Source organism: Typopeltis vanoorti, chromosome 10 (assembly GCF_054136105.1).
Source record: "Typopeltis vanoorti isolate ZY-2024b chromosome 10, IOZ_Tvanoo_1.0, whole genome shotgun sequence".
Classification (NCBI taxonomy): domain Eukaryota; kingdom Metazoa; phylum Arthropoda; class Arachnida; order Uropygi; family Thelyphonidae; genus Typopeltis; species Typopeltis vanoorti.
The window spans coordinates 4,424,668-4,448,620 of NC_143558.1; the positions used below are offsets into that span (position 1 = coordinate 4,424,668).

The 23,953-nt window shown below is 34.7% G+C and overlaps 2 protein-coding genes across 4 annotated transcripts in view; both read right to left on the bottom strand.

Moving 5' to 3' along the window:
• Akt (AKT serine/threonine protein kinase) overlaps positions 1-23,953 on the bottom strand; it is a 236,926-nt gene that overhangs the window by 207,178 nt on the left and 5,795 nt on the right. The window lies entirely within an intron of this gene.
• Positions 22,424-22,819, bottom strand: LOC150102140 (uncharacterized). The gene has a single exon (XM_090399516.1). It carries the CDS (start codon positions 22,817-22,819, stop codon positions 22,424-22,426), a length of 396 nt encoding a protein of 131 aa, XP_090255642.1.

A 23,953-nucleotide genomic window follows, 5' to 3' on the forward strand; every position in this document is an offset into this window, starting at 1 on the left:
TTAACTGATAATTACACATTTTGCAGTCTCTCAAGTCAAGATCACATGACCACTCTCTCCCAATCAAATGCAATGTGGCTTATGAACAGATCTGTTTCTTTGACCAGATCAAGCACTCTCAATCCCTCAAGTCCAGTAATAAAACATGCCGTTTCAAGTAATTATTCTCTTATTAGATATTTAAATTTCATTTCCTTCCTACCATTTGATCTTTCCTCCTTCCGATTTCTCCTCTGTAGTTGAGGTCCCCATAATAATTATTTGACCAGCACTCATTGGCCAATAAATGCCTTCCAAATCTTCCCTTACTTACTGGTCTATAATAGCAATTAATATTTTGTTCTACTGATCTTGATATCATACTAGACTACCTCAAATGAACTGCCTTCTCCATCCCTGTCTTCCTGGTGACTCGTATCTTTGGATGCAATTCATCTGCTATCATAGTACCCATATTCCAGCCTACTTTTCTCTATACTCCCTGAAAATACTAAACTACTCACATTTTATCCTTGTAACTACATCATTTGCTTCATTTGTCATTTTTAGCAAGGATGCAACAACAAATGCCAAAACTCATTCCTCTTATTCATGATACTTTTGGTATTAGTATACATTAATTGCAAGATCCTCTTAAGCCTATAACTACCTTTACATCTTGCAATGACTACCCCATGAAATTTTGATCCTTCAGACTAAATTCTGCATTTTTTGGCTTTCTCATTCACGTCCTGGATGCCTAACATCATATAAGCTCTTCCATCTGTCAAATTCAGTTAGGTGTATACAAACTCCATTCCATTCTTTCTACATAACCTATGAAACGACTCAATATCGTCATTATCTTCCTCCTTGACTTGGCTCTATCATACTGCTGAAGCAGAGGCATAATCCTTCTCTCACTCTCCTCTTTCACTTCTTCCAGTAACAGATCGTAACTCTTTCATAGAATATTTTTGCCTTTCAAGCTGTTAATGACTGTCAAAACAATCAATTCTTTCACCTTATTTCTCTTCATACAACTGCACTAATATTATTCATTTTAGCACTAGGAGAAACAACTTAGTCACAAAGTATTATCATGGGATATAGATTGGAAGAAGGAAAGGGCACATGACAAAATGCAAACAGAATTTATACAGGGATAATTACCCGAAACAGCATGATGGAGAAGATGTTTTCAGTGTTGGATTTGGTAAGAGAATCAGAAGATATACGCTCGGGTCTCATTTTTTACGGTTTTGAAGTTATGCGGTGCATATTTCATGCAAATTCAGGGTTTCCCCATTGTACATAATGAACAGCGTGTTGCAGCACATTCTGGCGTAATGTGAGTAACGTAAGCAGTGAGTGTCCGTGAAGTTTAATTTTGCATGTAAGTATTCGTCTTTTAATTATCATAAGTCTGAATTTTGCCAATTTTTATTTTAAAGATTTAATTTAGCCCAATGGAGAAAAAAAAGTACCAAAGAAATTGCTTTTCTTTGGAAATCAAAATTGCAATTTTAGATTGCTTAGCAAATGGAGAAGAATCTACGGTGATTGGTAAACATTTTAATTTAGGTGAATCTACTATAAGAGCAATTAAAAAGAATGAAGTCTCAATAAGAAAATCTGTCATTTCTGGCACAAAAGTGCCAATTATAATTGTACTCAAGAGATGCTTTATTAGAAAAAACGGAACGAGTGCTCATTATTTGGATTGAAGAATTAACTCAAAGAAGAATTCCTATAAGTGGTTATTTAATTAAACAAAAAAACTCTTCGGTTTTATGAACAGATGAAACAACTACTTCTGCTTCCCAGGCTGATAAAGAATTTTTGGCTAGCTAAGGATGGCTAGCCGGGTTTTTAAAAAGGAATGCACTTCATAACATGAAGATTACAGGCAAGGTTGCAGCAGCAGATGAAGAAGCAGCCAGAAATTTTCAAGAGAAGTTAGCCAAAATTATTGAAGATGGTGGATATTGTCCCGATCAAGTGTTTAACACTGATGAAACAGGATTATTTTGGAAGAAAATGCCTAGTCGAACTTACATCGCAAAGTTTGAGAAAAAAGCAAGTGGGTTTAAAGCAAGCAAAGATTGAGTAATGTTGTTACTTTGTAGCAATGCATCAGGGGATCAAATGATGAAACTCCTCCTAGTAAATCAATCTCTAAGACCACGTGCTATAAAAGGCAAAGATCTAAAACAGCTGCCGGTACACTGGATGGCTAATACAACGGCCTGGGTAACAACTGCTGTATTTACTAAATTGTTTAATAATTACTTTGTACCAGAAGTGGAAACATATATGAAGCAAAAAGCTCTCAATTTTAAAGTTTTATTCATATTAATTAAATTAGGGAAACAAAACACACGTGTTGAAAAGATTATTTTACTGATTAATAATAAAATAATCAGTAAAATTTTATTATTAATCAGTAAAAGAATCTTTTCAACACGTGTGTTTTGTTTCCCTAATTTAATTAATATGAATGCTGATCACCGTGTAACCTTAAAAGAAAGAGTTAAAGTTTTATTAATTGTTTACAATGCACCAAGTCATCTGCATTTAGAACATCCAAATCTGCAGGTAGTGTTTTTTCCACCAAATGCAACAAGCATTATTCAGCCATTAGATCAAGGCATAATTGCTACTTTTAAAAAATATTACGTTAAGCACACTTTTCAATACATATTGGATAAACTAGAAAATGAATCATTAACAGTAACTGACTTTTGGAAAAAATTTTCTATTTTGGACTGTTTAAATCATGTTGTATCTGCTATTGCACAAATAAGACCACAAACTTTAAATGCCTGCTGGAAAGCAGCTTGGCTTGGATATGTTGCAAACAGTGCAACCATTCACACATCTACATTATCAGCTGAAATCATTACTTTGGCACATGAAATTGGTGAATAAGGTTTTGATACATTTAGCTAGAATGATGTAGATGAATTGCTTTTGGATAATGTCTTAAGTGACGATGATATTATTGGATATCGATTAGCTTTAGATATTGTCGAAGATTCAGAAAACAATTGTGAAGGGGATGAAAAATCTGTCCCCCTCACTGCAAATATAATTCAAGGTCTTGAACTGTGCAATAAATTGGAAAATCATTTTCTTGTTAATGATACAAATTCTGAACGAGCTTTTAAAATCCAACGTGAGCTGAAGAACTGTATGTCTGGAAATCACGAGCTGTATAAAAAATTAGTAAAATCATCACCACAAAGTTTAATCACTGATTACATTGTCAGAAGAAAAAATCAGCACAGAACGAGGGTGAAGCTAATTCTGTTTGTGAAGAACCATTGCCTTTACCACACAGATCTGATGCGCTGACTATCTCTTCTGGTATGAAAGTGATTTTGCATCAGTTCGCAAATGTTGCCAAATATTGTCTAATAGCAATGATAATTCTGATGAAAAATGTAAAAAAAATTGTTACTTTTCAATAAAATTAAATGAATAAAGCTTTAAACTTAGGGATAGTAGCAGCTCTGCTTCTAATTGGGGAAAGTGACCATGCCATCTAGTTCTGGGAGGTTACTCAAAATGTGGAATTTTCAGTCAAGAAAGGATTTGTGTGGAACTACAAAGCTGGCAATCATGACAAACTTAGGTGGCAACTTGGAGCAGTGGCATGGCAAAAGAAGCTACATGGAATTATTGTCATTAATACATGGGAAGTGGGGTTAGGGATTGTTTGAATGAGGTAGTATCAGAGTGCATACCCAGAGGTTAAATGAGACTGATGATGAAAAAATATCAACATTTTAAAATCTGCAAACATTTATCTTATGCAAAACTCAGTGCATTTAAAAAAAAAAAAAAAAATTAAAATTAAAACTATACAAAAAATAAGGGAAATGCTAGAGTAGAACTTTATTGCTTTGAATACAATTAAAAAAATGTTAATCATTTAAATCATTTGATAATTTGAACTTGGGGATTGATTTATGTACCTAAACACAACAAAAAGCCAATCTTAAAATTATTATACAACTTGTATCCTTGTCTTCCCAGATGTAAGGATTGCCAAAAATATAGACAACACACACACACACACACACACTTGAAATCTATAGCAGACAATATTGGTTTCCCTACTTATAAAGTGACCAAAACAAAGGCCAAGAACTCTCTGATTACAAGCCATTTAAAAAATATCAATGTGCAAGAAATTCTACCATGTCATTCCAATCTTTAATGAATTATGTCTTACCAGATATGTTGGGAAAGTGAGTCTCTGTTTTCAAAATGATCTAGTATATTCAAAAGATATAAACATTGCAAAATCCTATGGAATGTTTTAAAGAGATCAGATGAAGCTAATCTATCTTTAAAATGCTAATTTTTCTTAAAAGAAGTTGAGTATTTAAGGTCATAAAATGAAAAAAGGAATTATGCCAACTCAGTCAAATGTAGAATATTATCAGCCAAACCTCCAAAAATAGTTTAGCAAGTTCATAGATTCATTGGTATGTTTTTTTATAGAAAATTTATTCCTAATTGTTCACAGCTATTGAAATCCTCAGTGCTTGGGGACAAAAAAAAGCATTAGATTCCGTTAAAACTGGCATTAACTAAAGCTCCAGTTCTTATTTATACTAAATTTGGAAATTTAACTTTCTTCTGATGCTTCAAATGACTGCATTGCTGCTGTATTAGAAAGGAGATGATTTAAAGCCAGTAGCTTTTGTGATTAAGAAACTATCAGGTCCAGAACTAAACTATTCAGCCTTAGAGAGGGAAGTGCTAGCAATAATTTTTCCCTTAACAAAATTTAGATATTTGTTGTTAGAACAGCATATTAAAATAAGATCTGATCACCAGCATTTGTCATTCCTAAGTACTATTGTTACACCTGATATCTTGAGAATATAGTATTCTCAGTTATCATGGTGTAACATGAAAAATAAATAACATAAATAAAAACCCCTGCATAAAAAGGATAATTTAATTAATAAAATATTCTTGCATCAGTATAAATTGAATAAAATGTAAAGGTTTTTTGTTTAGTTAAGATAACAAAAGAAAAGAATGTATTAAGATGTATTATGTCTAAACAAGGAATTTGTATTAAATAAGTAGCTAACTAAGAATTAATATAGTAATGCGATTAAGAATGAAAGAGTTAAGTGCATAAGTATAAAAGAATGAGTCATGAAATGCGCTATATAAGAGGCTACAGATTAAGCATTAAGTAGAATTCTGAGAAAAGGTTTAAAAGGGGGTTAAGATAGAGGCTAACAAGAGAAATAACAGAATATTGCTTAGGGCCTATACCCGGATAGAAACTTCGTTACGAGTTGCCGATCAAAATGACGTATGGCGGCCAAAATTGGTAGACAGATGGAAAACAAGTAGGAGGTGGGAAAAAGAAGTAAGAAAGGGCGCCGTTAGGAGAGCAGCCCCCTCGTGGCTTTTTGAAGAGTAGGCTCTTTTGAGTTTTGGGGGAAGACGTTTAGATAGTCAAGGAGGCTTGAGGCCTTTTTGCCTTTTGCCAGAAGAGAAGAAACGTTTGGATAGTCGCGGTGGTTTGAGTTTGGTTTTCTAGTGGATTTCACGATGTTCCTGAGTGGGGAGATATGGCTTATATCCTCATGCCACAACAAGGAATCAAAGGTGAACAGGAAAGCTATTCCCGTATTCCTATGTAGAAAGCGAAATATACCATAGAGTCATAGGAAGTTGTGAAAATATCGATGTCCTCGTTTCGGATGGTACAGCCGACGGCACAGATGTTTATATAGCCCTGAATTGCAAGATGTTATGCAAGCAAGTTCGTTCAGTAGAAGGTAAAGGCCCGTAAGTGAAGCTAAAGAAAGGTATTGCGAATTTTGTCTTATGTTAACTAGAAGTTGTTTGTGATAGGTACCATTGTCATAATACGGAACTGTTAAAGTGATTAGGGAGAAACTATAATAGGACTTTAGAATTTGATAGAGAGTGTTAAAAGTAAGCTAGCTGGTGTTGATAATTTGTGAATAATTAATTATCCTAAGAATCTTGAGTGCCTACTACATTGTAAAAGGAAAGTTAATGACATAGTTGTGTGTTAATGAAGTAAATGGTTTTGTTAATATTGAGTTTGATTAGTGTAAATTGAGTAATCAAGTAGCCTCAGGAATTTGAATGCCTAGTGTGATGTGTAGAGAATCGGAATTTGTCATAAGTATGTGCTAGAGTAGTTAATGATTTTGTTAGTGTACTTGAAGTTGAATAATCTAATAATGTGTGGTGATCTAAATTTTCCATGTTAAGTGAATTCATGTTTTGTATGAAATTTTGTGGCGGCATGATCGTAGTAACTTTTGTCAAATCACAGCCCAACTACTTGTATTAAGATAATTTTAGTGTGTAAGTAATTTAGTTGAGTATTTTGATATGTACCATGTTTAGAGAAATAATAAACCTTTTGTTTAATGATAAAAAAAAAGTTGTCTGATATTGCTAATCCAATGCACCGCTTAGAAACATTCGAGCCTAACCACGCGGGGAATTAATGTTAAGAAACGGGAAGTTTAAGGAATTAATGTTGAGTAATAAGGAATAGTGTCACGACTGCAATAGTTACACTTTCAGATATTTGAGTTCCTTTTCTCTGTTCATGTATAAAATATCTTAAACTAAATATCCCAAAGGGCGCAGTTAAAATACAAATACTAGGGATACTATGGGGAACAATTACTCAGATATTAATAGAAATTTTGGTGATGTCTTGAAAGTAGAAGTTAGGAGAATATAGATGAAGGCAGTTTGTAAGACAAACAAAATCGTAAGATAGGGACATAACACTATGCAAGATAAAAATCAACAGATAAAGAGGTGAGTACTGGAAATACAGGAATATAATATTGATATGGTTTATATTCCAGGAAAGAGAAATGTAGGAACAGATTATCCATCTAGATCTTTAGGATCTGATGAAGATTGGTCTTTGATAACAAACTGAATCAAGATGAAGAGAAGACTCAAATTCATGTTATTTGTAAAATGAATAAGGAACAAGCTAGTTGACAAATCTGGGAAAAATGATCAAATTATTCAAGCTCAAAAAGATGATCCTTTACTAAAAACCATTTATGAAGAAGTATTGAGAGGTGAGAGTCAGATACATTTTTGTACCTGGAAAACATATTTGGATATGAATGGATTACTCTTATCTAGACAAATGGAAAAAATTAAGAATGAAAGTGAAGATATTATTATTATTATTAAGAGAGTCAGATTCATTGAGGGAGGCCACATACTACACAGATCAGCTATCATACTTATTCTTGAATTCATTCACTCTGCTTGCACTCACAACATCCAATGGCAATCCATTCCAATCACACACCACCCTCTGAGAGAAAAATCAAGCCCTCACACCCTTCTTGGCAGCCTTCATTCTCAGCTTCCAAGGATGTCCTCTTGTCCTTTCCCCGCCCTCCATAAATTGAAATCCTATATGGCCCTCTAAATATAATAGGAATTGGAGAGAGTACAAAGAAGAGTGTACTCTCTCCAATATATCAGAATAACAATGGAAACCAGGAGACCAGACCTGCACACAATAGTCCAAGTGAGGTCTCATCAAAGCCTTGTAAAGAAGCAAAATAACATCCTTATCTTTACATGTGAATGTTCTTTTCAGCATTACAATTATCTTTTGAGTTGTATTTGCAATCTTTGCCACATGGCCCCTAAACTTCAACTTCCTATCTATTAACACTCCAAGATTCCTAGCCTCATCAGTTTCTTCTAGCCTAATCCCGCCAATATAATACGACATTGAATATCTAATCATGCCGAAGTGAATAACTTTACATTTACTAACATTGAACTGACACCCATTTTCCCATGCCTACAATTCCAGCCTATTCAAATCATTCTGCAAAGACTGCATGTCAGCAGCATTCCTGATTACCCTACCTATCTTTGCATCATCAGCAAATAACTGTATGTCACTTGTCAAATCCTTCCCAATATCATTAATGTACAGATTGAATAACAGTGGATATTGGTACCAACTCTAATGACTACTTGGATTATGTACACTTTTCATGATTCTGACTAGAGAGGACACCAAGGATTTTTCAGAACTTGTCAAAGAATAAAGAATCGTTACATCTGATTTACATCCTTACAACAAAGAATCGTTGCAGCTTATGGCATGATTTAACATATGTATGTTAAATTATGCCATAAGCTGCAACAAGACCTTTTCAGACTGTTGCTATATATGCAGTAGGTTCAGTGCAAACTACTAAAAAGAAACGAAATGAAATGAAATGAAATGAAATAAGTATATTCTAGTAGCTATAGATATGCTAACCAGATTTCCTGAAGCAATTGCAATGAAAGATCAAGCTGCAAAGACTATTTCAAAAAAGTTCTTGAATATGATTATATTTAGATATGGAACTCCTCAGACCTTACTTTCAGAACCAAGGAGCAAATTTTACATCTGAATTGTTATTACAAATCTGTAAATTGCTAATATTAAGATTTTTACTACACCTTACCACCTACAGTGTAATGGCATGTATGAGAGACTGAATAAAAATATAAAGCAAATACTTTCCAATCTGGCAAACACTGAAATGAATGATTGGAATACATATATTTCTCAAGCATTATTTGCATGCAGATCTGCTTTTCACCCTGCTATCAAAGAGAAACCATCTTTTACTTTATATGGTATTGATCCAATCTTTCCAAATTAACTCATTTCAGTTGTTCCTGATACAGGCTACAATAATAAATACCTGGAAATAGTAATAGATAAATTTTCCAATATTCATAGATTAGCAGGAGAGGTAAGTAAATTAAGTTCACAGAAAACCAGACAGTATATTAATCAGTTTAGAAAATGTATATCATTTGCAATAGGAAATTTAGTATTGTTAGATAATAAATGTAGTATAAAAAGGGTAAGAAAATTGGGAAAGAAAGCTTGAGGTCATTTAGAATTTTTGGATTCAAGATGTGAGAAATCTTAGCAAAATTGTAAATGTACACTCTGATAGATTAAAAGGTGGAAGTAGAAATTTAATTATGTTAGGAGAGAATATGAATAAAATATCCTAGATGAATATGACTTCATGAAGGTTTTCCTGATGCTAATTATGCACCATGTTTACAATCAGAAAGTAGGAAAGGGAAAAATTTAAAACCTCATAATTCAAATACACAGCAAAGGAGAAATTTAAGAAATTTTAGTAAAAACAAACCTAATACAAGAAATTCCAGAAACCCAAAAGTACGTAATTCAGATAATATGCAACATAAGAGTGGTGATAATCATAAAGAATCGAACATGGAAGAAATAGTGGCAGAGTATCATAGATTGGTTAACCTGAGGAAAGTGAAAATGCCTCTAAGTGAAGATAAAGAATCTCAGCCTGTAGAAATTGATTCTAATAGTGATGATTCTGTAAATCTAGAACATAATTCTAGTAATTTAAGTGAAATATTTGAAAGTACAGAAATGAAATTTGTAGATATAATGAATTGGGAAAGGATATAAATTCCCAATTGTCTCTGGAATTAAATGATTCTGTGCTTACTAATAATTCAGAAATTGTAAATGAATATCACATAATGAACAAGAACCTCATTAAGCACCAAAAGAATTGTAGATGTAAGATAATTTTTAGGATTTTTTTTAAAAAAAAAATTTAAGAGAAAGAGGAAACTGATATACAAATAGTCATAATTTACAATTATAAATCTTTTTAGAATAATTTCAGTATCTCCCATAATGCAAACCACATCTCCTTGCGGATATGTCTAATGTTATGTATTAAGGGAAGGGCCACAACCCAGACTAGTTTCGACCTTTATTGAGGTCTCTCTTCAGTGGGAGCCAGGCCCAAGTGAAGATACCAGGCAGAAGCATTAGCAGGTCATCTCTACCTATAGGAATTGCCAAATGGTGTGCCACCCTTTTTTAATAAATTACTCTGGATTTAGAGAAAGATGTTGAAAGTTTATTTTTCACTTGGTTAGAGTATAATAAATTTAGTTTAATCCTTTATCCAAGTGTGAGCAAACAAAGTTTGCACCTGAAAGTATCTTCAGGACTGGGATAAGGTGGTACAAAACCAGGGAACTCCTTGCAAAGGTGGAGCAAGCTACCAACACTCCTATCTCAGTATCTCTCATAATGCAAAACACATCTCCTTGCGGATATGTCTAATGTTATGCATTAAGGGAAGGGCCACAACCCAGACTAGTTTCGACCTTTATTGAGGTCTCTTCAGTGGGAGCCAGGCCCAAGTGGAGATACCAGGCAGAAGCATTAGCAGGTCATCTCTACCTATAAGACTTGCCAAATGCCACCCTTTTTTAATAAATTACTCTGGATTTAGAGAAAGATGTTGAAAGTTTATTTTTCACTTGGTTAAAGTATAATAAATTTAGTTTAATCCTTTATCCAAGTGTCAGCAAACAAAAATAGAGATGACCTGCTAATGCTTCTACCTGGTATCTCCACTTGTGCCTGGCTCCCACTGAAGAGACCTCAATAAAGGTCGAAACTTAGTCCCATCGAGTGGTTCCTGAAACGCAAAGATTTGAGTCCATTTTCGGCAGAACGAATGAAGATAGCGTAACCCCAACATTGACATAAGGACAGCCAATAGATGAGAAGTATCCAGACATACACGTGGTGCAGAACGACGCAGAAAAAAAGCTCATTAAGGTGCAATTACTCTATTTTGTGTGAAAGTTCATTAGAAGAGAGAAGATTGTTTACGAATATGAAATTAAGAACTGTATTCTAAAGAACTCTGTGGACAGTCTCAAATTAGAAAGTTAACCTCCTTTGAGAGTAAGAAGAATTGTTTGGAAGAGATCTTTTGTAAATTTTGTATGTGATAGGATTAATTTAATGCGATAAGAATAGTAGAATTTAGCATCTCAGTGACATTAGAATGTTTGTTAGTTTTCTCTTACAAGTAATACTACTGAAAGGAATTTAGCTTAACTTCATATGATTTGCTATCTATATCCCAATGTTTAGCACGCCTTATAAGATTTAATTAGTTTAGAATGTGTTAATCTCTTAGTTCGAGTTTTATTTAGTATTGAGCATAATTGAGTGTATGAATTTTGTATTGTGTTTTAGATATTCCAATAAACATGTCATATTTACCTGAACCTGAGTCATGCCTGATTATGATTCCAAATTACCACTTATAAAAATAGAACCTATTTTGGCGGGAAGGATTTAGAGAGTGAATACAAATATAGATTTAGGTCACGACTGCAATAATCTGAATCTATACAGCAGTTTAAATAAGATACTGTGTAAGAAAGATAAGAATCTAGTATTGTCTCCCTGAGTAAGAATCTTCTCTACTATATGATACTGGCTGGCGCAGCAAAATATAAATTCGCAGGATCCGAGGAGGAAACAATCCTAGATATAAGAATAAGATTAAAGTAAGAGAAGAAAGAATAAATAACGAAAGGTGAATATATAACAATAGAGCAGCCGGTGGGATTTTGATTGTATAAGGTTTTAGGCAAGAAAGGATAGATTTAAGTAAACAACTAATTAAGCATAAATCATATATAGAAACATCGATATAACAGTGCAAAGAAGAGTTACAAAGATTATATCCCTATTATGGGATTTAGATTATGAGGAAAGATTGCAGGTATGTGGATAACAGACTCTGGTTAACAGGAGAAAGAGGAGTGATATGATAGAGGTCTATAAACTTTTGAATGGGTGTTATAGCATTTCAAATGATGAAATTTTTCATTATATGGTGGGGAGAGAACACAGGGGCATTCATGGAAGTTAAGGTTATTCTCAGCCAAGAAAGGGGTAAGAGCTAGGTTTTTCTCTCAGAGAGCAGTGAGTGAGTGGAATAATTTGCCGTTAGGGGTAGTGAGTGCATCTAGTGTAAATTAATTTAAGGGCAGGTATGATAGCTGGATTGGGTAATTTACAGCCTGCCTTGATGAGTCCTTGACTCCCTGGAGGTCTCAGATAATAATAATAACAATATCTGGTCCCCATTTTGGCCCCAAAATTGTGGCCAAATATTGTTAAACTGCAGTACAGGCCATGGAGGGAGGTAAAAAAAAAATTACTTACTGCTCCATAATCTGGAGGTGTACATCAATGAAAATGAAAATAAACAATCTTTGGAACATCCTCTATCTATTGGTGAAGACATCATCAAAATTAGTCAATTCATTCAAGTTATAAGTGAATATCAAAAACAGACTCTGATTTATGTGTGTGTGTGTGTATATACATATATATATATATATATATATATATACAGTCATCCCTCGACTTACGTCCGTGATCCCATAAGGGATAAATAACATTTCGGCTATACTTTCGAACAAGACACAAGTGAGGGTAAGATAAAGCACGCACACTGGAAACAGTGCTCTCGACGGCAACCTCCCTTGGCAGTCAGCACCTGTCTTCAACACTTCCTCTGTTGATTTTGTGTTTGGGAAATGGGTTATTTGTGTATTTATCATTAAATATTTTGCAATGTTTTGTGCAACATGGACCCTACATGCACAATCAAAAAACCTAGTGAAGAATCATAGAAAAAGAGGCAATTGATCTAGAAACGAAGTTGCAAATTATAAAGCAACATGATACTGGTAAGCCCCTTAATGACTTTGGATGATCTCATTCTACAACTATAAAGATAAAATTTTAGAGGCTGTGAAAGGAATCTGCTTCCATTAAATCGACGATAGTGACGAAGCAATGACAAGGTCCCATCTGTGATTTGGAAAAGCTACTTGCATCATGGATAGAGGACCTGAACCAAAAGCGCATACCCCTTAGCACTAGGACCATAACTGCTAACGCACTAAGTCTCTTCAATATGTTGAAGGAGAAAGCAGGACCCGATTATGACTATGAATTCAACACTTCTTCTGGTTGGTTCATGAGATTCAAGCAGCATTTTGCGCTGCACAATGTGAAAATGTATGGGAATCAGCAAGTGCTGAGAAGGCTGCCAAGAAGTTTGTGGAAAAATTGGATAAAATTATTACAGAGGAAAATTATTTGCCACAGCAAATATTTAATATGGATGAGACATCCTTGTTTCGGAAAAAAATGCCCGAGAAGACATTCATCCACAAAAAGCTAAAATCTATACCTAGTTTCAAAGTTCTTAATGCCTGTATTACAATTCTGTTACGGGTAATGTGACTGGATATAAACTGCAACCATTTGTGATATGGCACAGTGAGACCCCATGAATCTTCAAAAACATTAGCAAGCATAATCCCAGTTCATTTATCGGAGCAATAAGAAGTCGTGGATGACTCAAAAATTGTTTGAGGATGCCTTAATCAACTGCGAGTGAAATAAAAAGCTACTGTGAAAGAAAATGTAGAATTTAAAATTTTATTAATTCTAGATAATGCTCCAGGTCATGTCTTATAGAAGTGATCTTTACCACGTTCAAGGTCGTGTTTCTCCCTCCAAACGCTACTTTATTGATCCAACCAATGGATCAGGGAGTTCTTGCAGTGTTTAAGGCTTATTATCTATGGAGAACTTTTTCACAAGCCACTTCTGCTACTGAAGGAAATGGCGAGACTCATGCAAATCTGGAAAACATTCAATATTTATCATGCTATTAAAAATATTGCTGTGGCTTGGGACCAAGTGACCTCTCAATGTATGAGTGGCATATGGAAAAAGAGATTAAAAAGGTTTGTGCATGATTTTGGAAGTTTGTAATAGTGCACCTAGCAAACAATCTGAATCTCGAAATAAATGATGATGACATAATTCAACTCATAGAAAGTTCCCCTGAAGAGTTGACCAAAATAATTGGTCGAAATGGAGGAACAACTGTTGTAGAAGAGGAAAAACGAGAAAAGGAAGAGGGAAAAGAGAAATAGGAAGAGGTAATTAAACAATTTACACTGAAGGGTCTTGCAGAAATGTTCTTTGCAGTTAGCGATGTTCTCAAATTGGCTTTCAATTAATTAATATTAATTAATCACGTTGTACCATCATTTTATATTGGATTAGTAATGATGTAAAAATTTTTCATGTAGTACTATCATATCCTATACACCTTGAGGGTACATGTCAGGAATTTGATGATGAGATGACATTCTATTAAATTATTATTTATAATTTGCTAAAATAGTTTTCACATTATTCTCTTTCTCTGATTGGTATATTTATGTATTCACAAATTTCTTTTCTTTCATTTTCAATCATTCTCCATACTTGTTTCTGTGTTCCATAATAAGACATATTCCAGTTGTTCCCTTCCCAATAATTTAGCTTCATGACTTGTATTTTGTTATTTCATTTCTTCTTTTATATTCTTCATATTTGGCTCTATTAGTTTTATCTTGTACATATTTATTAAAATGTACATTTTTTTTGTTTTCTCTTCAGTATGCCTTGGAGACCATCTTGTTTTTGTATTTTTCCGGAAAAATACCCCTTTCATGTCTTTTTCTGTCCCAGTGATTCATATTCTGCTTGTTTAATTTAATGTTCATTTTGAATTTTTCCCAAAGAGAATCAATATCTTCTTCATCACTGATAACATTATTTTTAAAACTGCTCTTTTAGTCTCATGATAAAAGTTTAATAGAGTAAACTTTTATCATTCTCAACTTCCATGAATGCCCTCAGGTCCTTCCCCCACCCTCAATGAAATGAAAAATTCCATCTACTGAATTTTGTATAACCGTTTCAGAAGTTTGCAAGTCTCAATCATATCACCCCTCTTTCTTCTGTTTGCTAGTGTCTGCAGCCTACAAATTCTCAATCTCTCTCTTCAATAATCTATATTCCACAATCCTGATATCATTTTGACATTCTCATTTGCACTCTTTCCAAGGTCAGAATCGTCATGGAAACCAGACCTGCATACAATAGTTCAAGTGAGGTCTTATCAAAGAAGTCTTGTGAAGAGCCAAAATGGCTTTTTTATCTTTACATATCCAGGTTTGTTTCAGCATTGCTATTATATTCACAATTTTTGCTACATGACCTTTGAACTTCAACTTCCTGTCTACTAAAACTCCTAGTCTCATCAGCTTCTTCAAACATAATCCCACCAATATAATACAACACTGGATATCTAATCACACCGAAGTGTATTTATTTACATTAAAATGACAGCAAGTTTCACATGCACACAATTCCAGCCTATTCAAATTATTCTGCAAGAAGGCATGTAACTTTACATCATCAGCAAACAGCTGTATGTCACATGTTAAATCCTTCCAAACGTCATTAATGTACAGACTGAATAACAATGGACCAAAGACTGATCCCTGAGGCACACCACTGGTTACCTTAAATCTTACAGATTTGCACATCTACATATACCACTCTTTGATATCTGTCAGTCAGCCATCCTCTTATCCATGCTAATAGTTTATAATCCAATCCCATATTCTTAAATTTATGCAACAGTATTCCATGCTATTCTGTCAAAAGCCTTAGCAAAATCCAAAGGTACCATGGTGTATACATTCCCCTTGTCTAACTCAGTGGTAACATTATAGAATGTAAGCAAGTTGCTAAAGCACGACCTTCTCTTAGTAAACCCATGCTGTTCATTGCAAAGTATTCTCCTGTATATTCTCTGTCAATCCATTTCTGAATGCGAGCCTCGTCAACTTTTCCAAATCTTCAACACCACTATGGAGATACTAATTGGTTGATAGTTGGATATATCGGTCTTTGCCAAACCCTTGTGCAATGGGATTACCAAACATTCGTTCCACTCCTGTGGAATTTTCCCTGTTCTGAGACTCAAATTATACAGCCTGATCAAGGGAATAGCCAGTTCAGCTGAACAGTCTTTTAGCATCCATGCTGATATCCCATCAGTTCCTATTGCAGAATTCTTATTCAGTTTCTGCAACAGCTCTAGTACTTCCTCATCATCCACATGAGTTTCCTCATATGGTGAAGAGGTAGCAGTGAATTCAATGTTTCATAAACCAGGTTGATAGCTTTTAGCAAAACGGGTGCTCATTAGTTGAATAATCACTTCTGCATCAGTAACCAGCATACCATCTCCATTCAGTAGAGTTATTCTTTTAAATTCATTCTTTTACTTGCAGCATAACGATACAATGCTTTTGGGTTGTCTTGAACTTGTAGAGACGGTTTCGGACTTAGCTTTCAGTACAACACTTGTGACTTCTGGCCTGCTGTGAATACTTATAACTGACATCATACTTATACACACGATATTCATTCCACATCATCTTTTTATTACGAATCTCTTGCTTAATTAGATTACACATCCATTTCACTAATAGTCTATTTATTCTTCAAACTCTAGGGACACATTCTGATATCACATAATTTAAGTATTTTTTAAACACTTCCCATGCACTGTCAATATCTTTCTCATCCAATAACTGATACCATGGCAGAAAACCCAGCATACTCCTGAGATAGTCATCATTTCTGCTTTGTAGTTCAGCATGTAACTTTTCTGAATGGAACATTCATAAACTTAAACGTGTGGACAGACTTATGTGTTCGTCGAACATGTTGTTTATTATTTTAACGGTATAATAGAACACAGAAACTAAGTAAATAATTAATTTATTGACTTGATGCTGATATTTCGCTGGTATTATAACCAGCATCTTCAGAGCACAAAAACACTGTTTGTCACAATACGCGAGACTAAAACAACTGTGAATTGGAAGAACTGTGAATATCCGCATCAGAGAACATAAACGATACGTCCGGAAATATCATTATGGGAAGTCGGGCCTAGCAGACCATGCTCTGGATACCCCTGCACACAGGATCAACTGGAAAAACACAAAAGTACTACACAGAAACCCATATAAATCAGAGAGATTGTTCTTAGAGGCGACAGAAGCCCTAAAACACACTCCAAATCTCAACAAATATGGCTGTATTAACTTGCCGAAGATCTGGGAGACAGTCATATTAAGAAAAAACTAGCACTTTTCTAGGACTCTAGTAATATATGATAACGGTTTTTTTTTTTTTTTTTTTTTTTTCTTCAGATAGAGGGCGCCAAAATCAGGACTCTAGTCTTTGTGTTGCTGCTACAATTTTGGTTAAGTACACCATGTTGTTTTAGTCTCGCGTATTGTGACAAACAGTGTTTTTGTGCTCTGAAGATGCTGGTTATAATACCAGCGAAATATCAGCATCAAGTCAATAAATTAATTATTTACTTAGTTTCTGTGTTCTATTATACCGTTAAAATAATAAACAACACATTCATAAACTTAGCCATTTTCCAAGTGATAACTGCATGCTCACAGTTGCCAACCAGAGGCAGAATAGTTATCTCTTTAACTGAAACCCCCCCCCCTTCCAACACTCTTTGACCTCAAGTTTCTTCTGTCACACCAGTATCCTAATGCTATCCTTCCTATATGGATAGCATTATGAAGATTTATTTGGAACAAGAGAGAAATTTTCCAAAACACTAAACTAACCAGAAGTGTACAAAATGGTGTTCAAACCAGTTTTAAGTTATGATCTGAGAGTTAGGTTAAAAACAAACAAAGCAGTTGATCAAAGACTACAGACCACATATGAGAGTGCCGAGAAAAATTAAGGAAGTGAACAGATGTTGGAAGAATCATGTTAAAAATTAAGATCAGGAAGATTGCAGCAAAAGGTCCTCGAGCTCAGGGACCTTTGCAATATCTTTTTAGCCAATGGCTACAGCCCATATAAAATAAATAAAATATTACATGCACCCTCACCCATTATTTCTACACCCAACACACAGAATCACAGCCAATCCATTTCCATCCATTTGTTACAGTACATCAGAAAAAAAAAAGCTAAAGTTCTCTGCAAATATGATCACGCTACATTTGAAAACCTTTCATTCATCCAGCTACATTCATCCATTCTCCTAAAAATCAACTACATCCTCTTGAACATCCTGGAGTGTTATCAAGTTCCTTGTGTCTGCAGTTTAGCTTAATTTGGACAGACTGGTTGGTCAGTTAACATATGCCTTGAAAAACACAAAAATTACATCCACCAACATCTGTATAACAAATCAGGATTGGCAGATCATGCCAATTCTGATTTGCCATACAGGATTGGCATGATCTGCCACTGATCCACAATTACATACTTCAGTGATGTGTGCCATCACAGTTATAATTGTGATCTGATAGCATTTTTCTGGGAAGAAAACCAGCAAAATATTAGCATTTTTTTTTTTTTCTTTCTTGGTGTTGTGTATACTGTGAAGCATTATTGTGAATAATCAGTGACACCTAAGCCTTTCAATATTATTATTAACATCCGACCTCCAAGGAGTCAGAGACTCATCATGGAAGGTACACACTATCGCATACAAAACTCATTAAACTGTACCTTAAATTGATTCCATGTGTCTACATTCACAACACACTCAGGCAACGCATTCCACTCCATGCAAAGAATGAACCTGCTCCTCACACCCTCCTTTACATAGTTTCCAGGGATAGTCTCGTTCTATCCCCACCTCTCTCATTCCATGAAAAATTACTTCCATGTCCAACTGATAAAACCCCCAACTAACTTATATTCCTCAATCATATCCTACGTTCCTATTCACAAGGCTTGGCAGTTTCATTCTTTCAGTCACTCTTCATACTCCACATTCCAAAGACCACTAACCACTTGTGTGAATCTTCTCTGTATCCTTTCTAACATATCCTTGTCACTGTGAAAATCAAGTGACCAAATCTATGCACAGTAATCCATATGAGGGCTTATCAAGGCCTTATACAATGGAATCAGAACCTCTTTACTTATGCACTTCAGGGTCTTCTGTATCACTACCATTATCTGATGTGACAACTTTCCAACTTGTGCAACGTGGGCCCTGAATTTCAGGTCCTTGTCCACCACCTCTCCTAGATGTCTCATTTCCTCCACCTCCTTGAAAGTTTCTCCACCAAGTGGATACTTTGAATCCCATCATTGCTTACCAAATTTCAAAACCTTACACTTTGCAATAGTGAACTGATAGTTCCACTTGCCTGCCCATTCATACAATCGATTCAAGTCCTCCTGTAAGGCCATAACATCTACTTAACTCTGCACTGCTTTCTCCAATTTTGCATCATTTGCAAACAGCTGTATATCACCAGTTAAACCCATTCCAATATCATTAATATACAAACTGAACAACAATGGTTCTAATACAGACCCCTGCAGTACATCCTAACATCCTAATGAACCTCCTGTTCTGGGACACTGCATCCCCATATACAACTTAATGATACCTATCTGACAGCCAGTCAGATAGATATAATCAACCAACTCCTTACTCTGTTATCCAATCCCTCCTTCAGTTTATTTAAAAGCTTGTCATGTGGCAGTCTATTAAAAGCTTTAGAGAAATCGAAGTATACCACCATATATGCATCACCATTGTACAAGACATTTTGTCACCTTGTTATAGTACGTAAGTAAATTAGTTTAAAAAAAAAATTTTTTTTTAAATGATCTCCTTTTAATAAACCCATGCTGACAACTACAGAGAATACTGATATTATCAATGCATTTCTGTATCTAGTTCTCATCAATCTTTCCAGTACCTTAATCACAAGATATACAGATTGTCCTATGATTTGTAGCCACAGTCTTATTATTACCTTCATGCAGTGGGATAATTTTACCTTCTTTCCACTCTCTTGGAACCAGTGCTGTTGACTTATTAAGCAGGCATGCCATTGTTATTGCCAATTCTCTGGAAAATTCCCTTAAGTCGTGATATGTCATCAAATTCTATCAATCTTATTGACATCCTCATATACATCCTGCTCATTCACAATTAAGTTATTCCTCTCCTATGTCCTCAGCACAAGTTTTTCATGATTTCACCCTGATCAAGATGAAACACCCATATAAACCATTTACTGAATACCTCAATGATGTCTTCTGCAGGTATACCATTTTCATCCATTAATTAACATTATCTTACCATAATATTTTTTCCTTTTACTTACCACATATCTGAAGAACTCTCTAGGGTTTTCCTTGGCCTGATTTGCTAATTTCTGCTCATACTGTACTTTTGCTTTTATTTGGTAAGAAAAACAAAAGTACAGTAAAGCATAAGTCACATATCTTCTGACTTGCTCTTTATACTCCTCATGCAATTGATCGCTGCTATTATTCATCTTGTCGGGACCCCACAGTATCTTTTCCTTCCAAATTTCATGCTTAATCCCTTTATTCATCCATTTGACACCTACTTTATTCAGTCATCTGACTTCCAGAATACATTTGCACTTCGAAGTTGTTAAATATCTTTTGCTCACTTCTCATGCAAGATGTACCATATTACTTTGTTGTTTCTGTCTTCAACATTACTGTTTCTGCCTCCAGTTATTTTTCTGTAATCGAGTTCCTTAAACATGTTCCTGAATACTTTCCCTGCAATTTCCTTATACAACATCATTTATATCTCTATGAATCACTAAAGTTATGATCAACTTAATCAAGAAAACATATTCATTTTAGAAATTATGAACTTTACAACTGTGTTATAAATAACTCTTTTAATATTCTGACGTTTCAATCTTCATATTAAGATCAACATCTGGAGCATATAAAAATATACAGGACAAGTTAAGTTACATTAAGAAACAATGATTTGATCACAAGTTATTCTACTGGCAAGACCTCTAGCGAAAAAAAATAATAAAATAATAATAATTATTGAATTTATGTTATTTTCGACCATAAAAACTATGGAAAAGATTGCCATCAACCGGGTTTATATTAGTCAAAGTAATTTATTTGATACTAAGTAAAAAATACCGACAAGTTTCACCAACTTACCTGTTTGGCTTCTTCAGGGTGAATAAAATAGATACAAAAAACAACTTAAACACTAAAACTGTTCATGAAGGAATGAACTGAATACAATTGCATTTTTTACAAAAAACAGAAGAATGTGTACGTCATACACATGGAGCATATATGAAGTCAACTGTTGTTATGTAGGAACGTTCTGTAATTGGCAGCAAGATTTAACTCTGGTGTGCTTAAAGATCTCATGAGGGTCTTCCAAATATCAGCCAGAATTAATCCTTGGTTTCTATTGAGGTTGTGTTCAGAACGGATTACTGTTATGGCTTCTTCTAAGATTCGGGAGCAGAAATCTTCCTCAAAATAGGGCATGCAGCTTTTGTCCCATTCTATGGTATGGTTTGTCCTGGAGAAATGAAGTGCTAACCCCAAATTGTCTTTTCTGTTGTTGTTTACATCTTCTACGTGTTCTTTTTTTCTGATTTCCAAACTTCTAGAGGTCTGACCAATATAGTTTAATCTGCATGAACAGGGGATGTTATAGACACCGGCATATTTGAAGAAAGCATGACTGTCTTTCAGAGATCTTAAAAATTGGCAGATAGTCTTTAAAGGCACTCAAATTTCATGTGGTTTGAGGAATGTAGCAATCTTTTTGGAAACTGTCCCAGTATCCAAAAAGATTGCTGGTGATGGTGGATTTATGACATGTTTCTTCAGATTGTTGTTGTAGGGGGTCACAGCAAAGTATCTTATGGATCAATTTTTTTGAGTAACCATTGTATATGAGGTTTTTTGATATGTGGGATAGTTCATCTTTGATATCTTTATCTTCTGTAGTGATGCGAGCAGCCTTTTTTTTTGCATGTTTATGATATTTAGTTTTTGAGAAATGTGGTGCGAAGATGTGAAGTGCAAGTATCGACCTGTGTTGGTTGGTTTGCGATAGATTGCAAGGCTGATACATCCATCCATTTGTTTCTTAATTAAAGTATCTAGGAATGGTAACTGTTTGTCCTTCTCAAGTTCTAAGGTAAATTTTATTTTGTGATGGAAGAAGTTGATTTTGGTAAGAAAATCAAAAAGACCTTTTTCTGTGTATTTCCATACAATAAAAATGTCATCCACATACCTCCACCACACTGTGGGTTTAGGGTCTAATTGAGACAAAATTTCATTTTCCAGTTTCTCCATAAAGAGATCTCCACAAGGGGGCTGCCCATTGCGAAGCCTGTTAATTGTTCGCAAATCGTTTCATTTCATAAGAAAAAATTAGATTTTAGGCAATGATGGAAAAGAGAAGTAATATCTTGAAGGAAGAGGTTCCTCAAAATGCTGATTACTTCGTCTACTGGAACATTAGTAAATAAAGATGTTAGATCCAGGCTTGTAAGAATGTCTGTTTCGGAGATTGAGATGTTCCTCAATTTATCCACGAAATATTGTGAATTTTTTACGTAGGTATCCAAATTACAGATGTGTGCCTTAAAGAGAGACCTGTGAGATGTTTCGACAATAAGTATGTGGGAGAATTAATTCCATCTACTATAGGGCGCAGTGGTATTCCATTTTTATGCACTTTGGGAGAGCCATATAGTCGCGGCATTAGTGGATGCAATGACTTTAATCTTCGTTTTAAGTCTGTTGGCCAGCTGTCCATATTATGCAACAAGTTGTTTGTTTCATTGTGATTTTTTCCTGTGTGTCTGAATCTAAAACACGATAGGTAGGTGTGTCAGAGAGTAAGTCTGTGATCTTTTTCTTGTAATCTCTGGTATTTAAGACAACTGCAAAGTTTCCTTTATCTGCTTTTAAGATGATAATTTCTCTATTTTTCTTCAAACTAAACATAGCTCTTTCTTCTAAAGGCGTGATATTTTGGTTTGGAGCTCTTGAAGATGAGAGAATGATGGCGCTTTTCAGTCTGAGATCATTTGCTATGGGTTCTGGTAATGATGAAACTGCCTTTTCTATGTTACATATGTCTACTTTAGGAATTTGGTCTGGGGCAATAGCAAAGTTGAACCCCATCGCAAGTATACTAGCTTCCGGTTTTGTTAAAATGGGATCGGAGAAATTGAAGATTACTGTGTTATCGGGCACATCAGGCCTTGACTTATAACTTTTTTTCATAAAGAGTGTTGAATTTTTTAATTTGGTTTTGTTTGCTGACAGAAAAGGCCTTTTGAAAACTATTATTTATCATTCTGTCTAAAAGTGACCATAGGTTTTGGTCTATACTGTTGGAGACGCCTTCATATATTTCATAGCATTGCATATCTGCTTTGCTTAATTCAAATCTAACATGCTGTATAAGCTCACATAAAAGTGGCAAGGATGTTTTCACATATATATTTGTTTAGCCCTTCATGAACGGAACCATTCTTTCATAATGAGAAACTTTGGAATGATATCATAGTTCCTGCATCATTTTAAGAAATTAAGGTGGTTAATCAGTCTCGCTTTCGTCCATTTAAGTTGTTCAAATCTATGTACCTGGTTGCTTTATTTTCCCATGGAGACTATTCATAATGAATTTATGTTATTTTCGACCATAAGAACTATGGAAAAGATTGACATCAACTGGGTTTATATTAGTCGAAGTAATTTATTTGATACTAAGTAAAAAATACTGACAAGTTTTGCCAATTTAGCTGTTTGGCTTCTTCAGGGTGAATAAAATAGATACAAAACAACTTAAACACTAAAACTGTTCATGAAGGAATGAACTGAATACAATTGCATTTTTTACAAAAAACTGAAGAATGCATACATCACACGCATGGAGCATGTATGAAGTCAACTGTTGTTATGTAGGAACGTTCTGTAATTGGCAGCAAGATTTAACTCTGGTGTGCTTAAAGATCTCATGAGGGTCTTCCAAATATCAGCCAGAATTAATCCTTGGTTTCTAGTGAGATTGTGTTCAGAACGAATTACTGTTATGGTTTCTTTTATGATTCGGGAGCAGAAATCTTCCTCTAAATAGGGCATGGAGCTTTTATCCCATTCTATGGTACGTCCTAGAGAAATGAAGTGCTAAATCCCGAATTGTCTTCTCTGTTGTTATTTACATCTCCTACGTATACTTTTTTCTAATTTCCAAACTTCTAGAGGTCTGACCAATATAGTATGGGTCAACCTCTGTATAGTATTGTCAACTCC

What these genes read in the sequence shown, in the direction of transcription:
- LOC150102140 (XM_090399516.1), bottom strand. Translation starts at nt 22,819, where the DNA reads ATGGGGTTCAACTTTGCTATTGCCCCAGACCAAATTCCTAAAGTAGAC.